We start from the raw sequence: 15793 nt of genomic DNA, 5'->3' as shown, positions 1-15793 counted from the left end.
AAAACAAATCGTGAAGCTAAAGGCTATGTGCCCTAAACAAAGTCAACTTCCCACAAAGACAGGTGGAAAAAGGGCTACCTAAGTATGGTTCTCAATCAGAGACAACGATAGACAGCTGTCACTGATTGAGAACCCTACCCGGCCAAAACATAGAAATACAAATAATAGATTATAGAATACCCATCCCAACTCACACCCTGACCAAACTAAAATAGAGACATAAACAGGATCTCTAAGGTCAGGGCGTGACAGTACCCCCCCAAAAGGTGCGGACTCCGGCCGCAAAACCTAAACCTATAGGGGAGGGTCTGGGTGGGCATCTATTCGCGGTGGCGGCTCAGGTGCGGGACGCAGACCCCGCTCCACCACTGGCTCACCCCACTTTGGTGGCACCTCTGGTGCAGGGACCCTCGTCGCCGACCCCGGACTGGGGACCCTGGCTGCGGGCCCTGGACTGGGCACCCTCGCTGCGGGCCCCGGACTGGGCACCCTCGCTGTGGGCCCCGGACTGCTGACCCTCGTTGTGGGCCCCGGACTGGGCACCCTCGTTGCGGGCCCCGGACTGGGCACCCTCGTTGCGGGCCCCGGACTGGACACCCTCGTTGCGGGCCCCGGACTGGGGACCCTCGTTGCGGGCTACGGACTGGGGACCCTCGTTGCGGGCTCCGGACTGGGGACCGTCGCTGGAGGCTCCGGACTGGAGACCGTCGCTGGAGGCTCCGGACTGGAGGCCGTCGCTGGAGGCTCCGGACTGGAGGCCGTCCTTCCTTCCTTCCTTTCTTCCTTCCTACAGACAGTCTTAAACAACACACCCAAGATATCTGGTGGCCTGTTTTAAAGGATGATCTCTAGAGTGATCTGTTTTTAATGATGCCCTCCTCCCTTAAGGACACTTTAGGTATCTTGGGAGTGTTTATTGAAGGACAAACAGCTGCTGATGTATGGTGGTGCATTATAAATGTATAGAATTTGAGTCTGTGGGGTTGAGAGAGGTCATATCAGGAGTGGTGGATAAAGTACTTGATTGTCATACTTGAGTAAAAGTAAAGACACTTTAATAGAAATGACTCAAGTAAAAGAGAAAGTCACCCAGTAAAATACTACTTGAGTAAAAGTCTAAAAGTAAAAGTTTAAATGTACTTAAGTTCCATGGGAGGAGAATGTACTCAACTGTCATACTTGAATTCAAGTCAAATGTAAAAGTAAATGCTATCAAATTCCTTATATTAAGCAAAGAAGATGGCATGAATGTCTTGTTTTAAAAATTTACGGACAGCCAGGGGCACACTACAACACTCAGACATCATTTACAAACACAACATTTATGTTTAGTGAGTCCACCAGATCAGATGCAGGAGGAATGACAAGGCGTTATATTGATAGGTGCGTGAATTGGACCATATTGATGTCCTGCCTGAGCATCGCCTTGCTCCTAACTGAAGTCTGCATTTGTAAGTTTAGCGATGTTTGCTCAAAGTAGACCAAACTCTAACAGTAAAGTGGCTTCATCGGGATAGGGGGCGGTGTTTCCACTTTGAACAAATTGTGTGCCCAAACGAAATTTCCTCCTACTCTGTCCCAGAAGGTAATACATGCATATTATTATTACTATTGTATAGAAAACACTCTGAAGTTTCTAAAACTGTTTGAATTATTTCTGTAAGTATAACAGAACGCATTTRGCAGACAAAAAGCTGAGAAGAGGTCAAAACAGGAAATGAGAACTCGATTTTCAAAACAGTGTCAAATGACACCCCTTCTAGATATGACTAAACAAACACTGCCTAGGGCTTCCACTAGATGTCACCGTCTTTAGATTTTAGTCTTATGATTCTACTATAAAGGAGGGGCTCATAGGAGCTGTTTTAGTGAGTGGTCGTCAGAAATCTCAGTCTGGTTTTGCGCGCGAGGGAGAGAGAGTGCTCTCGTTCCAATGCTCTTTCTTCAGACAATGAAATTCTCCGGTTGGATCCTTATTGATGATTAATGTAAAACACATACTAAATATGAATTGCAAACATCATTTGACCTGTTTCTACGACCTGTAACGGAACTTTTTGAGTTTTTGTCTGGAGGGATTGTTCGTGCGTCATGAAAATGGATTCCTGGGCTGAACATGCTAACAACAAGTGGCTAAATGATGGGCTTTATGGAACTTTTCAGTCATTTATTGTCGATCTGGGAATCCTGGGAGTGCCTTCTGATGAAGTTATTTGAAGGTAAGTGCATATTTATAGTGTTTTTGTAGCTTTTGTTGACACCAAAATGGCGACTATTTCTTTGGCTGGATTGTGCTCTAAACGCCGTTCTCAGATTAATCTTTTTCCGTAAAGTTTATTTTGAAATCTGACACAGCGGTTGCATAGAGGATAAGTTTATCTTTAATTATGTGAATAACACTTGCATTTTTATCAATGTTTATTATAAGTATTTCTGCAAAATCACCAGATGTTTTGGAATCAAAACATTACTGCACGTAAGGCGGCAATGTAAACTGAGATTTTTTTTATATATATATATGCACATTATCGAACAAAACATAAATGTATTGTGTAATATGATGTTATATGACTCATCTGATGAAGAATTTCAAAGGTTAGTGATTAATTCTATCTCTATTTGGGGTTTTTGTGAAAGCTACCTGTGCTGTGAAAGAAATGTCTGTGCTTTTTTGTATTTGGTGGTGAGCTAACATAAATATACGTGGTGTTTTCGCTGTAAAACATTTAAAAAATCAGACATGTTGGCTGGATTCACAAGATGTTTATCTTTCATTTGCTGTATTAGACTTGTTAATGTGTGAAAGTTAAATATTTCAACAAAAAAAAAATCGAATTTCCCGCGCTGCCTTTTCAGTGGAATGTGGGGGGGGGTTCCGCTAGCGGAACGTGTGTTCTAGACAGGTTTTAAACCTAAAACACTGCACAACATACTGATGTTGTAGATACTGTATATGTATTGCATTCCCCACATGTGGGATCTATGCTTGGTGCTGCCCCCTGTGAGTGATTGCCCCAGTTTAGCCTCTGTGAGGGAAGCAGCCTGTATGAGTGCAGCAGCTTGTGAATGATTTTACTCCCAGACTCCCAGATGGCATGGCTGGGTACTCAGCCAGACAAGCCCAGGGGGAAGAGGAAAAAATATCTTCACTGCTTCAGCTCATTCAGGCCCTGGTAAACCTTTAACCCAGGCCAACAGTCAGCCTGTTTCCTTCAATCAAGCCCCCTTATAATGAAATGTCCTCTTCTTACCATTCTGACCTTCTACTGCCAGTCTATTGTGCTCTTCTTTTTACTGTGTTTTTGTTGACTAGATTACCGTTACCATTGGGATGAAAATGGTAACATATCTTTGAACAAATAAGAGATGACATTGATACCCTGATGACACTACAAGACAGATCGTCCTCCTATACATTGTATCTGTCTGTATGCCATGTCTCTTTCTGTCAATCACATTCTAACAGTTACTCATTCTCAATGTCGATATTCAGAATCAAAGGAGACAACCCCGGTGCCCCGGTGCCATGTCATTCCTCCGTATCCATGGAAACCATCCCCTGTATCACGCAAAGGACGTGTAGGGGAGGGTGTGAATCCTCTCTCTGAGTATGTGGGCCCTTGAAGTCTTGCCAGCTTCAGTCAGACTGCAGTACAGGTCTACAGAGCAGAGGGTGGCAACAGAGCAGAACGTAACTGCTTCAGAGTGCCATCAGCGGAGCGCTGGGAATGGCAGCACAAGGCCTTCTGAATAAACTGAATCACTCCTCTGGAATAATCAGGAATACTTCTGCCATACTTCCACAACACGCACACACAAGGACCATTTAAATCATGTGTGCTATGATGGTTTATGGGTCTATTTAATCAGAGAAGAGTAAGCCGAGACATAGTTTATCCATTTGCCTAAATTCATTAAATGAGCTAGACATGGAAATGAATTAACCCTTGTTTGGGTCTGTGGGACCAATTTTCAATGTTTACTAAAAGAAAAATGATACAATCAATTATTTTTCAACCTGAGACTCAATGGCCTTGGCTCGTTTTCTATAAAGAACATGTAAAAGAACACAGTTTCATTGAGTGCACTCCCTACACATTTATATTACATATGTGGTGTTCGAGTCAAATCAATTCAAATCAAATCAAACTTTATTTGTCACATGGCCGAATACAAGTGAACACTTTACTGTGACATGCTGACTTACAAGCACTTAAACAACAGTGCAGTTCAAGAAGAGTTAAGAAAATATTTACCAAGTAGACTAAAATAAAAAGTCATAATAAAAAGTAACACAATAAGAATAACAATAACGAGGCTATATACAGGGGGCACCGGTACCGAGTCAGTGTGCGGGGGTACAGGTTAGTTGAGGTAATTTGTACATGTAGGTGGGGGTGAAGTGACTATGCATAGATAATAAACAGTGTGTAGCAGCAGTGTACAAAATTAGGGGGGGTGGGGGGTCAATGTAAATTGTCCGGTGGCGATTTTATTAATTGTTCAACAGTCTTATGGCTTGGGGGTAGAAGCTGTTGAGGAGCCTTTTGGTCCTAGACTTTGTGCTCTGGTACTGCTTGCCGTGCGGTAGCAGAGAAAACAGTCTATAACTTGTGACTAGAGTCTCTGACAATTTTATGGGTTTTCCTCTGACACTGCCTATTTTATAGGTCCTGGATGGCAGGAAGCTTGGCCCCAGTGATGTACTGGGCAGTTCGCACTACCCTCTGAAGTGTCTTATGGTCAGATGCTGAGCAGTTGCCATACCGGGCGGTGATGGCACCGGTCAGGATGCTCTCGTTGGTGCAGCTGTAGAACCTTTTGAGGATTTGTGGACCCATGCCAAATCTTTTCAGTCTATTGAGGGGGAAAAGGTTTTGTTGTGCCCTCTTTACAACTGTCTTGGTATGTTTGGACCATGATAGTTCGTTGATGATGTGGACACCAAGGAACTTGAAACTCTCGACCCGCTCCACTACAGCCCCTTCGATGTTAATGGGTGCCTGTTCGGCCCGCCTTCTCCTGTATTCCACGATCAGCTCCTTTGTTTTGTTCACATTAAGGGAGAGGTTGTTGTCCTGGCACCACACTGCCAGTTCTCTGACCTCCTCCCTATAGGCCGTCCCATCGTTGTTGGTGATCAGGCCTACCACTGTTGTGTCAACAGCAAACTTAATGATGGTGTTGGAGTCATGTTTGTCCACACAGTCGTGGGTGAACAGGGAATACAGGAGGGGACTAAGTACACACACCTGAGGGGCCCCAGTGTTGAGGATCAGCGTGGCAGACATGTTGTTGCCTACTCTTACCACTTTGGGGCGGCCCGTCAGGAAGTCCAGGATCCAGTTGCAGAGGGAGGTGTTTAGTCCCAGAGTCCTTAGCTTAGTGATGAGCTTCATGGGCACTATGGTGTTGAACGCTGAGCTGTAGTCAATGAACAGCATTCTCACATAGGTGTTCCTTTTGTCCAGGTGAGAAAGGGCAGTGTGGAGTGCGATTGAGATTGTGTCATCTGTGGATCTGTTGGGGTAGTATGCAAATTGGAGTGGGTCTAGGGTGTCCGGGAGGATGTTGTTGATGTGAGCCATGACCAGCCTTTCAAAGCACTTTATGGCTACAGACGTGAGTGCCACGGGGCGGTAATTATTTAGGCAGGTTACCTTCGCTTCCTTGGGCACAGGGACTATGGTGGTCTGCTTGAAACATATAGGTATTACAGACTCGGTCAGGGAGAGGTTGAAAATGTCAGTAAAGACACTTGACAGTTGGTCCGCGCATGCTTTGAGTACATGTCCTGGTAATCCGTCTGGCCCAGCGGCTTTGTGAATGTTGACTTGTTAAAATGTTTTGTTCACATCGGCTACCGAGAGCGTTATCACACAGTCATTCAGAACAGCTGGTTCTCTCGTGCATGCTTCAGTGTTGCTTGCCTCGAAGCGAGCATAAAAGGCATTTAGCTCGTCTTGTAGGCTTGCGTCACTGGGCAGCTCACGTCTTGGTTTCCCTTTGTAATCCGTAATAATTTTTAGGCCCTGCAACATTCGAAGAGCGCCAGGGCCAGTGTAGTAGGATTCAATCTTAATCCTGTATTGACGCTTTGCTTGTTTGATGGTTCGTCTGAGGGCATAGCGGGATTTCTTATAACTGTCCGGATTAGTCTCCCACTCTATGAAAGCGGCAGCTTTAGCCTTTAGCTTGATGCGAATGTTGCCTGTAATCCATGGCATCTGGTTGGGATATGTACATACAGTTGATGCACGTCGTCGATGCACTTACTGATGAAGCCGATGACTGAGGTGGTGTACTCCTCAACGCCATTGGATGAATTCCAGAACATATTCCAGTCTGTGCTAGCAAAACAGTCCTGTAGAGTAGCATCCACTCATTCCTGTCTGTGCTAGCAAAACAGTCCTGTAGAGTAGCATCCACGTCATCTGACACTTCCGTATTGAGCGAGTCACTGGTACTTCCTGCTTTAGTTTTTGCTTGTAAGCAGGAATCAGGATAGAATTATGGTCAGATTTACCAAATGGAGGCAGGGGAGAGCTTTGTATGCATCTCTGTGTGTGGAGTAAAGGTGGTCTAGGATTATTTTATTTTTGGTTGCACATGTGACATGCTGGTAAAAATTTGGCAAATCTGATTTAAGTTTGCCTGCATTAAAGTCCCCGGCCACTAGGAGCGCCGCTTCTGGGTGAGCATTTTCATGTTTGCTTATGGCCTTATAGAGTTGTTTGAGAGCGGTCTTAGTGCCTGGTTTGTTCTGTGTTGGTAAATAGACGGCTACGAATAATATAGAGGCGAGCAATACCTCCAGACGTTTCTAATATTAGACATTGTGCACAAGCTGTTATTGACAAATAGACACACAACCCCACTACTTGTCTTACCAGAGGTAGCGTCTCTGTTCTGCCGGTGCATGGAAATTCCCACTCGCTCTATATTGTCCGTATCGTCATTCAGCCACGTCTCGGTGAAGCATAAGATGTTACAGTTTTTGATGTCCCGTTGGTAGGATAATCTTAATGATAGGTCATCAATTTTATTTTCCAATGATTGCATGTTAGCAAGAAGAAAGGATGACAATGGGAGTTTACTCGCTCTAATACGGATTCTCAGAAGGCTGCCCGATCTGCTGCCCCTTTTCCTGCGTCTTTTCTTCATGCAAAAGGCGTGGATCTGGGCCTGTTCCAGTGAAAGCAGGATATCATTCTCGTCGGACTCGTTAAAGGAAAAAGTTTCTTTCAGTCCATGGTGAGTAATCGCTGTGCTCATATCCAGAAGATATTTTCGGTCATAAGAGATGGTAGCCGCAACATTATGTACACAATAAGTAAAAAAAACTAACAAAAAGCGCAATTGGTTGGGAGAATGTAAAACGTCAACCATGTTCTTCGGCGCCATCTTCTAATACGAGACTGGACCCACTGGACCCGAGGGTAATAAAAGTGTGGAAGTGTGTGTGTAGGTGAGCACAAGTAAAAAATGAAACTAAAATGTTTGCTGTGTGACTTCTTTCTGTCTTCCTCCTCCCCGGGCCTTCTGTCTCAACATAGCACCGAGAACCTGTCTGTCTTCCTGTCTGTCTTCCTGTCTCCCACTTTTCTTGCACTCTATGCCCTTTGTAGAGTGTGAAACTACACAATGTCTTGTGGGAACCTGCACAATGTTATTACAATACATTATTTAGATACCTCATTTCAATACATTGTAAAAATTCCGTACTTTCCCACACTCTACCCCAGCCAGGTGCAAATTGGGGGGGGGAAGGAGCGTCTTCCACTTTGGACCCTCAGCCAGCCACAGGACCAAACTGTCAGCAGCCATCCCCAGGACTAGCCCGTCAGCATCCAACTCATCAGCAGCCTGCAGGAGGAGAAATATGGATGTAATTTTATTTATTTATTGAATGGTCTTCTTGTCCAAGGAATGAGCCACCCGCATGGCTGTCAATGTGATAAGGATGCAACCAGGGCCGACGTGGATTGTGGTTACTCATTTGCAGGACATAAAGTCTATTTTTGAACTGTTCATCCCAGACACCATCCAGAAAATCATTCTGGACTGCACTAATTGAGAGGGAAGGTGTGTTTTTGGAGAGAGATGGAAGGAGATGAACCAAACTCATTTACATGTATACTTTCGGGTTCTTATCCATGCTGGTGTTTTCAGATCCAATGGGGAATTCACAGTATCCCTGTGGGATGCAGAAACTGGCAGAGAACTTTTCCCTGGAACATTGTCTTTGGAAAACTGCTTTACAACCCTGGGCCCAACGTTACTGTTTATGTGCAGCTTATGCCATTTAGGGGCCGCTGCCTCTTCAGGCAGTACATATCATCTAAACATGCAAAATATAGAATCAAAATCTGGGCTGACTGTGATGCTGCTTCATTATATGCGTGAAACTTGCAAGTGTATACAGGGAAGCCAGATGGAGGAGCCCCTGAGAAAAACCAAGGGATGTGAGTTGTCCTGGACTTGACACAGGGACTCCGTGGCCACAACATCACATGCGATAACTCTTTAAATTCGCACAAGCTGGGATAGGAGCTCCTCAAGAGGAAGCTGACAATAGTAGGTACAGTACGAAAAAACAAGCCAGAGCTCCCACCTCAGCTGTTGAATACACGGAGCAGRCCTATTAATTCCTCTAAGTTTGTGTTCACGGCCGACACATCCCTAGTGTCCTACGTGCAAAAATGTGGTACTCATGAGTACGCTGCATAGGGATGGGAGAATATGTGGCCAGGAACATAAAAAACAGAAATCATAATAGATTACAATGCCACAAAAGGAGGAGTGGACAATTTAGACAAGCTGGTGACTGGCTACAGCTGCAAAATAAAAACCCTACGCTGGCCACTTCTTCAACACGCATTCTTCAACATCTTGGACATCTCGTCGTACAACGCGTTTGTCATCTGGATGGCGTTGAACTCAGATTGGAACAGCAGTCGAGCAACTGGGCAAGGCATTGGTAAGACCTCAAATCCAGAGGAGGCAATATATCCCAAGGACCCCAGCTTCTGCAGTCATTATGAGGAGGATTCAGGAGGAGGATGTTGGTGCCCCATCTGCCCAACCCACAGAACCAACAACTCCAGTACCGGAATTAAGTGTGAGTGATGTTGTTGCGTGTGTGTGTGTCTGACCCTCCTACCTGGGCCTGCTGTAACTGCATATGTGGGTGAGTGAGATGATAGTCAAATTCTTGAACCTAGTGTTTCATCATTCTAGATTGCAGCCGGTAGCAACAAGAAGTGCTGTGATGTGTGTGGACCCAAAAAGGACAGGAAGACACAGTACACGTGCATCAAGGGAAATAAATACATTTGCAATAAACATTATTTATTCCACCCATGTCTTGATTATAATTGTTTTTTGTTTACAAAAATCTAATTTGATTAAAAAAAAGCAAATAGTGCTTTAATTGATAAATGTGATCTAGCAGAGGTAAATGGCAAATATTAACCATGTATGCTGTCTATATTGCTTGTAATTGATAGAAGTCAACATCTAAGCATTAAGTATTAAGTATTTTATGTACATTGTTATGGCTGTATTGTTTTAAAAACCCAATAATGTTGTGGGTCAATCAGACACGCAAAAATTGAGTGAATAACAAAAACATGAACACCACACAAGGGTTAAGTTCTTCTTGCTCTGACTGGGAGGGTCCTGTCAGCCACAGATATATCATTTATCATAGAGCAGAGCTGTCTCTCCCTCCAGTGACAAACTCAATGAGATGTGTTATCTAACCCAGATGAGAGTCCTCGTTGGGTCCGGGTCTCTCAATCTCATCTTCAGACCTGGTCAGATTTGCCCCTAGCACTAATAGCAGGTTAGGAGAACTAATATAGCAGGTTAGGATAATTAACGTAGCAGGTTAGGATAATTAACATATTGGGTTAGGGGAATGAGGTTAAGGTTAGGAAAAGGGTTTGGATTTTGTTACAATACTAGTTGACCCATAGAATGAGAAAGCAGCTAGGATCCAATAGAAAGAGAAGCAAGACGGGGCTTGGTGTCCCGGAGCGTTTCTTCCCCGGAGCGTTTCTTCCCTGGCGTTTCCCTGGATGCAGGTCAGGGGCAGACCCTTCTCCTTGCTTTAGCGCTCAGGTATTAGACTCAGGGGTGTTTGTGTGGGTCTTTCTGCAGTTTTTGAGCATTTTTCTCTTGTAGCCGTTAGGTTGCTACAGAACTTAGGATATTATTTTGTCAATTGTAGCCAAAATGTGTAAATATATGTAATTATCAATTTTGCAGTGGGCCTGTTCAACCTTGTGCCCGATACCCAACTAACCAGGCTGCTGGGCTTAGCAGTATACATTAGTTGAAATCAAGGCACAGACAATTTTTTTACAATATTTAAGAAATAACATTTTATTTGTGATTTATAAACAAAACACAATACCAGATTCATCAAATAATAAAAAAGACAAATCACTATATCACCATTACATTGATGAGCAGGTGTACAAAAGGTTATTAATAGATCTGCAATGTCGCAGTGGACTGCTGAGTGCCATCCAGGCACCAGATGACTCAGGAAACATTAACTACACACAAGCATAGAGTACATCAAGATTAGCATATTTTATGGACAATTTTGTTAGAGTTTTTTTCTCAACATTATAAAAACATTTTCAAAGGTGTTGGGGATATATATCGAAGGTGAATAAATGATTCAGTATTACGTTACAGTGTTTCTTTGATCATCAGTTCATAGCTTAACACAAGGTAAAGGACTCATTTTGTAATCCTCAAAAATCATAAGGGCATAAACAAAAATAGCATTTCATAGCATAACTACAGCATTACTTATATTTAGAAGGTTATTTTAATTGAACTTCAACAGAATAAAAACAAGTGATTCCCTGTTTGTCTAGGAATACATAGTATGTGCGTATTTGTGTTCATGTGTGTTTTCGAGAGTGAGTATGTATACATATTTTAGCAGAGATGATGGTCCTATCTCTGAATTTGTGATAAATGGTTGAAGGAAATGAAACATATCTATCTATATAGATCTATATATATATTTCCTTTGCTTATAACATGCAAACAGCCACTTAGTGATCTGACAGCACAGATTCATACCTGAAGGGGGAGCACGTGTATAATATGGGGGGATTCAGTCCAATAGCAGCGCTAGCATCATCTCTCTGTCCCCTCTGATTGGTCAGATATCAGCCAGGAAGAGGAAACAGAGAGGTGAGTAGGCGATGCTGTGGAATTAGCCCTCACACATACTGAGTTCATTCTGGGGATGCTCTATTCTGGAGAAGACTCAATGCTGTTGATGCTTCCTTTTCATCACAAAATATGAGTAAAGAATTTAACACAGCAACAAAGCTCTCCAGGGAATGTCTGTGGACTGGAGTGCCCATCACTACAAATCCACTTCTCTCTCCTTGCCTCTATGTCCTTCCATCCCTCTTTTTCTCTCCATCTGGAAAGAAGGAAGCCAGTCCATAAGCTCCTTATGTTTGCCCCACTACCCTGTGTGTAACTGGTGGAAGAGACGGCAACTTGTCCCCAAAACAGTGCTAAGAACGTTGATATTTCAGTAGCAAGGCTCGGTTAAAGCTAACAGAAAGTGTGTGAGTGTGTTATACAGGTTCATTCTGTTGCTGTGTTTGCAGAGGAACAAGTTATCAGAAGTTAAGAGTGTCTTTGAGAGTGGCCTCCTGAACATGGTGATCGGAGGACGGAGGAGAGGCGTCAACAGACGAGGCGTGTGAGTGAATCCTACTAGCACCAAAGTGGGCAAGGTAAAGAGGCGGGGCTTAAAGAACTACTGAACATTGACTATTGAACATTGACTGACAGAAGTGGGGGGGGATCAGGCTTGAACAGAAATGAAACAACAAGCAAGAGTTCCTGTCATATATTACACTCCCATAGAAAAGAGGCCACTGAAATAGGCCTCAGTCTTTTGGCTGAGTTAGAGCTGTACACTATCCAGAGAGGTGTCTACCTGTCCGCCCTAGACTGTCTTGTGTGTGTGTGTGTGTGTGTGTGTGTGTGTGTGTGTGTGTGTGTGTGTGTGTGTGTGTGTGTGTGTGTGGTGGTTGTGTGTGTGTGTGTGTGGTGTGTGTGTGTGTGTGTGTGTGGTGTGTGTGTTTTTGTAGAAAAAAACGACTCATTTTTTTGCAAAGGGCTTCCATCTTACTGGTAGATGAGAGCCTCTGTGTCACTCTTTGTCAGATTGAGCTCCTCCTCTCCCCCTCCAATCAGGAGAGCAGAGGAGGCAAGGGGCAGATTAAAGACAGAGATGCCAACAAGGGGCCAGAAGGGCCAGGGAGGAGGGTCCCATTTCAAGCAAGTTTGGGGAGGCGGGCTGGCTGGCAGGACTATAGCACCACCATTAATAGGGTATGTGAGGTTTCTCTCACATACTGTATGGCATTTTATACATGAAACGTCTGGGTATCGGTAGTTGATTGCATTATCATCTTTATAGAAAGGTTATTCGAATCAAATAGATTTTTGTTGAATTTTCAGCAAATGTCTGGTAAATGAGAGCCTATTAAATATATTTAAAAATACTGTTTTATAGCCAGAGGTATGGAAGCTTCAGAGGGCCAATCTGGCAGAGGCTACTATTGGCTACTTACATGTTTTATAGAGATAGGCCTCTGCTAATGGGGACTTGGCTGGGCAGACTTAACTATGCAAACACAACACATGGAAACTCTCCTGATTCAAAAATATACATTTGGCTTTTTGTCTTGCAGCTGTTATTTGGACTTTAGTTGGTAGCTCTGTTTTCATATCTCCCCTTTCTTCTCTACTCGTCCACATCCTCCTTCCCCTTTTCTTTCTTGTCTTTCTTCTCCTTCTTCTTCTTTTTCTTCTTCTTGGCTTCCTCCTTCTTGCCGAAGGAAATGAAATCACTCTTGTCATCCTCTCCTCCCGGGCCCTGGCGGATTGAGAGGATGGCGGGAGAGCCGGGAATGATGAAGGCTTCAGGGGGAATGTCTCCAGGCTTCAGGACCTGAGGGGGGCCGTAGCCAGGGCCAGGCCCGTAACGGAAGTGCCAGCTGTTACTGTCGATGCCAGCTCCAACCGGAGGGGACAGCTCACCCCCCTCACCATCTACAAGAGAGAAAGAGAAGAAACAGAGAGAGATAGAAGAGCTATGTCTTATTCATTATCATCTTCATCACTATTATTCATTACCACAGTGAGATTCTGAACATACCAGCACATTCATAAATTGAGCCTTATTCAGTCTCCTATTTCTGGCTGAGGTAAAGTGTTACCACAGCTGTAATACAGCCAGTGGTGTAAAGTACATAAGTAAAAATACTTTAAAGCAYTATTTAAGTCGTTTTTTGGGGTATCTGTACTTTACTATTTCAATTTTTGATCACTTTTACTTCACTACATTTCTAAAGAAATATTGTACTTTTTACTCCATATATTTTCCCTGACACCCACATATATTTTGATATGCTTAGCAGGACAGGAAAATGGTCCAACTCACACATTCATCAAGAGAACATCCCTGGTCATCCCTACTGCCTCTGATCTGGCGGACTCACTAAACACAAATGCTTAATTTGTAAATGATGTCTGAGTGTTGGAGATAGCCCTTGGCTATCAGTACATAAAAAATAGGAACATTGGGCCGTCTGGTTTGCTTAATTTAAGACATTTGAAATTATTTATACTTTTACTTTTGATACTTAAGTATATTTTAGCAATTACATTTACTATTTATATTTAAGTATATTTCAAACCAAATACTTTTAGATCTTTACTCAAGTAGTATTTTACTGGGCGACTTTCATTTTTACTTGAGTCATTTTCTATTAAGGTATCTTTACTTTTACTCAAGTATGACAACTGGATACAGCATAGATAAGCAAAATAATTAAATCCAGAGGCACACCGATAAACTAAAGGGGAAAGTGATTGCAGGGAGTATAACTTTATCAGCCAGTGGTGCAGCTGAGAACACAAGGTTAGACTAAACAGACGTGACCTTTAACGGCAGAGAGGTACTGGGATGTTTAACACTTGTGATGTGACAAGAATTAGCACGTAAGGATGACAGGAACTGTGAAAACCCAGCACTAACCTAATCCCACTCTCACAAGGGCTCGACACAGCAGTGGAAAAAGAGAGAGAATCTGATATAATATGCAATCATGAATATGACAGAGAGAGTGAGAGAGAAGCAAGGCAAGCGGAAGAGACAATGAAAGAAAAAGACCAAAAGAGCCTAGAGAGGGTGAACTGAAGTACTAAGAGAATGAGACCCTAGTCTCCTTTCATTTAGCATAGAGTATAATGCAAGATATGAAAGAAATGTAATTATAACCAGCAGGCAAGAGACAGAGAGGCATACGAAGGGAGACAGCGATTGAGGTGAAGAACAATGCAGAAAAAGAAGAGGGGAAATGAGAAGGCGTTAGTAAGGAAAAGAAAGAGTGAGGTGATGTTCTCTGGGCTCGACAGATACTGTGCTCTCAGTCCCACAACAGCTTCTCTGGGCTCGGGAAACAAAGTACTGAAGAGGGAGTCATACTAGCTCCATCAAGCCCTTAGGAAACCAAAGGTACTGAAGAGGGGGTCTACTAGCTCATCAAGCCCTAGGAAACCAAAAGAACTGAAGAGGAGTCATACTAGCTCCATCAAGCCCTAGGAAACCAAAAGTACTGAAGAGGGTGTCGTACTAGCTCCATCAAGCCTAGGGAACCTAAAGTACTGAAGAGGGTGTCGTAACTAGCTCCATCTAGGGAACTAAAGTACTGAAGAGGGAGTCTACTAGCTCCATCAAGCCCTAGGAACCAAAGTACTGAAGAGGGAGTCATACTAGCTCCATCAAGCCCTAGGGAACCTAAAGTACTGAAGAGGGTGTCGTACTTGCTCCATCTAGGGAACCTAAAGTACTGAAGAGGGAGTCATACTAGCTCCATCAAGCCCTAGGGAACCTAAAGTACTGAAAGAGGGTGTCGTACTAGCTCCATCTAGGAAACCAAAAGTACTGAAGAGGGTGTCTACTAGCTCCATCAAGCCCTAGAAACCAAAAGTACTGAAAAGGGAGTCATACTAGCTCCATCAAGCCCTAGGAACCAAAAGTACTGAAGAGGGAGTCATACTAGCTCCATCAAGCCCTAGGAAACCAAAAGTATTGAAGAGGGTGTCGTACTAGCTCCATCAAGCCCTAGGAAACCAAAAGTACTGAAGAGGGTGTCTACTAGATCCATCAAGCCCTAGGAACTAAAGTACTGAAGAGGGTGTCGTACTAGCTCCATCAATAGGGAACCTAAAGTACTGAAGAGGGAGTCATACTAGCTCCATCAGCCCTAGGGAACCTAAAGTACTGAAGAGGGTGTCGTACTAGCTCCATCAAGCCCTAGGAAACCAAAATTACTGAAGAGGGAGTCATAATAGCTCCATCAAGCCCTAGGAACCAAAAGTACTGAAGAGGGGTGTCGTACTAGCTCCATCTAGGGAACCTAAAAGTACTGAAGAGGGAGTCATACTTGCTCCATTCTAGGGAACCTAAAGTACTGAAGAGGGAGTCGATACTAGCTCCATCTAGGGAACCTAAAGTACTGAAGAGGGAGTCATACTAGCTCCATCAAGCCCTAGGGAACCTAAAGTACTGAAGAGGGTGTCGTACTAGATCCATCTAGGAAACCAAAAGTACTGAAGAGGGTGTCATACTAGCTCCATCAGGCCTAGGAAACCAAGTACTGAGAGGGTGTCGTACTAGCTCCATCTAGGGAACCTAAAGTACTGAAGAGGGAGTCATACTAGCTCCATCAAG

At 43.7% G+C, this 15793-nt stretch overlaps 1 protein-coding gene across 1 annotated transcript in view; it reads right to left on the bottom strand.

The window, feature by feature from the left end:
* Positions 1 to 12105: 12105 nt before the first annotated feature.
* The window catches only part of LOC111980469 (protocadherin alpha-C2-like), a 31324-nt gene continuing 27636 nt past the window's right edge, over positions 12106 to 15793 (bottom strand). Inside the window, exon 4 of the mRNA XM_024011206.2 lies at positions 12106 to 13107. Coding sequence (XP_023866974.1) covers positions 12800 to 13107 — 308 coding nt within the window. The 3' untranslated portion in view covers positions 12106 to 12799. The remainder of the gene's footprint in view (positions 13108 to 15793) is intronic.

This window comes from Salvelinus sp. IW2-2015, linkage group LG20, assembly GCF_002910315.2.
Source record: "Salvelinus sp. IW2-2015 linkage group LG20, ASM291031v2, whole genome shotgun sequence".
Taxonomy (NCBI): Eukaryota; Metazoa; Chordata; class Actinopteri; order Salmoniformes; family Salmonidae; genus Salvelinus; species Salvelinus sp. IW2-2015.
Note: the sequence above shows the minus strand (reverse complement) of the source record. Positions and strands in the feature narration are given on the sequence as shown.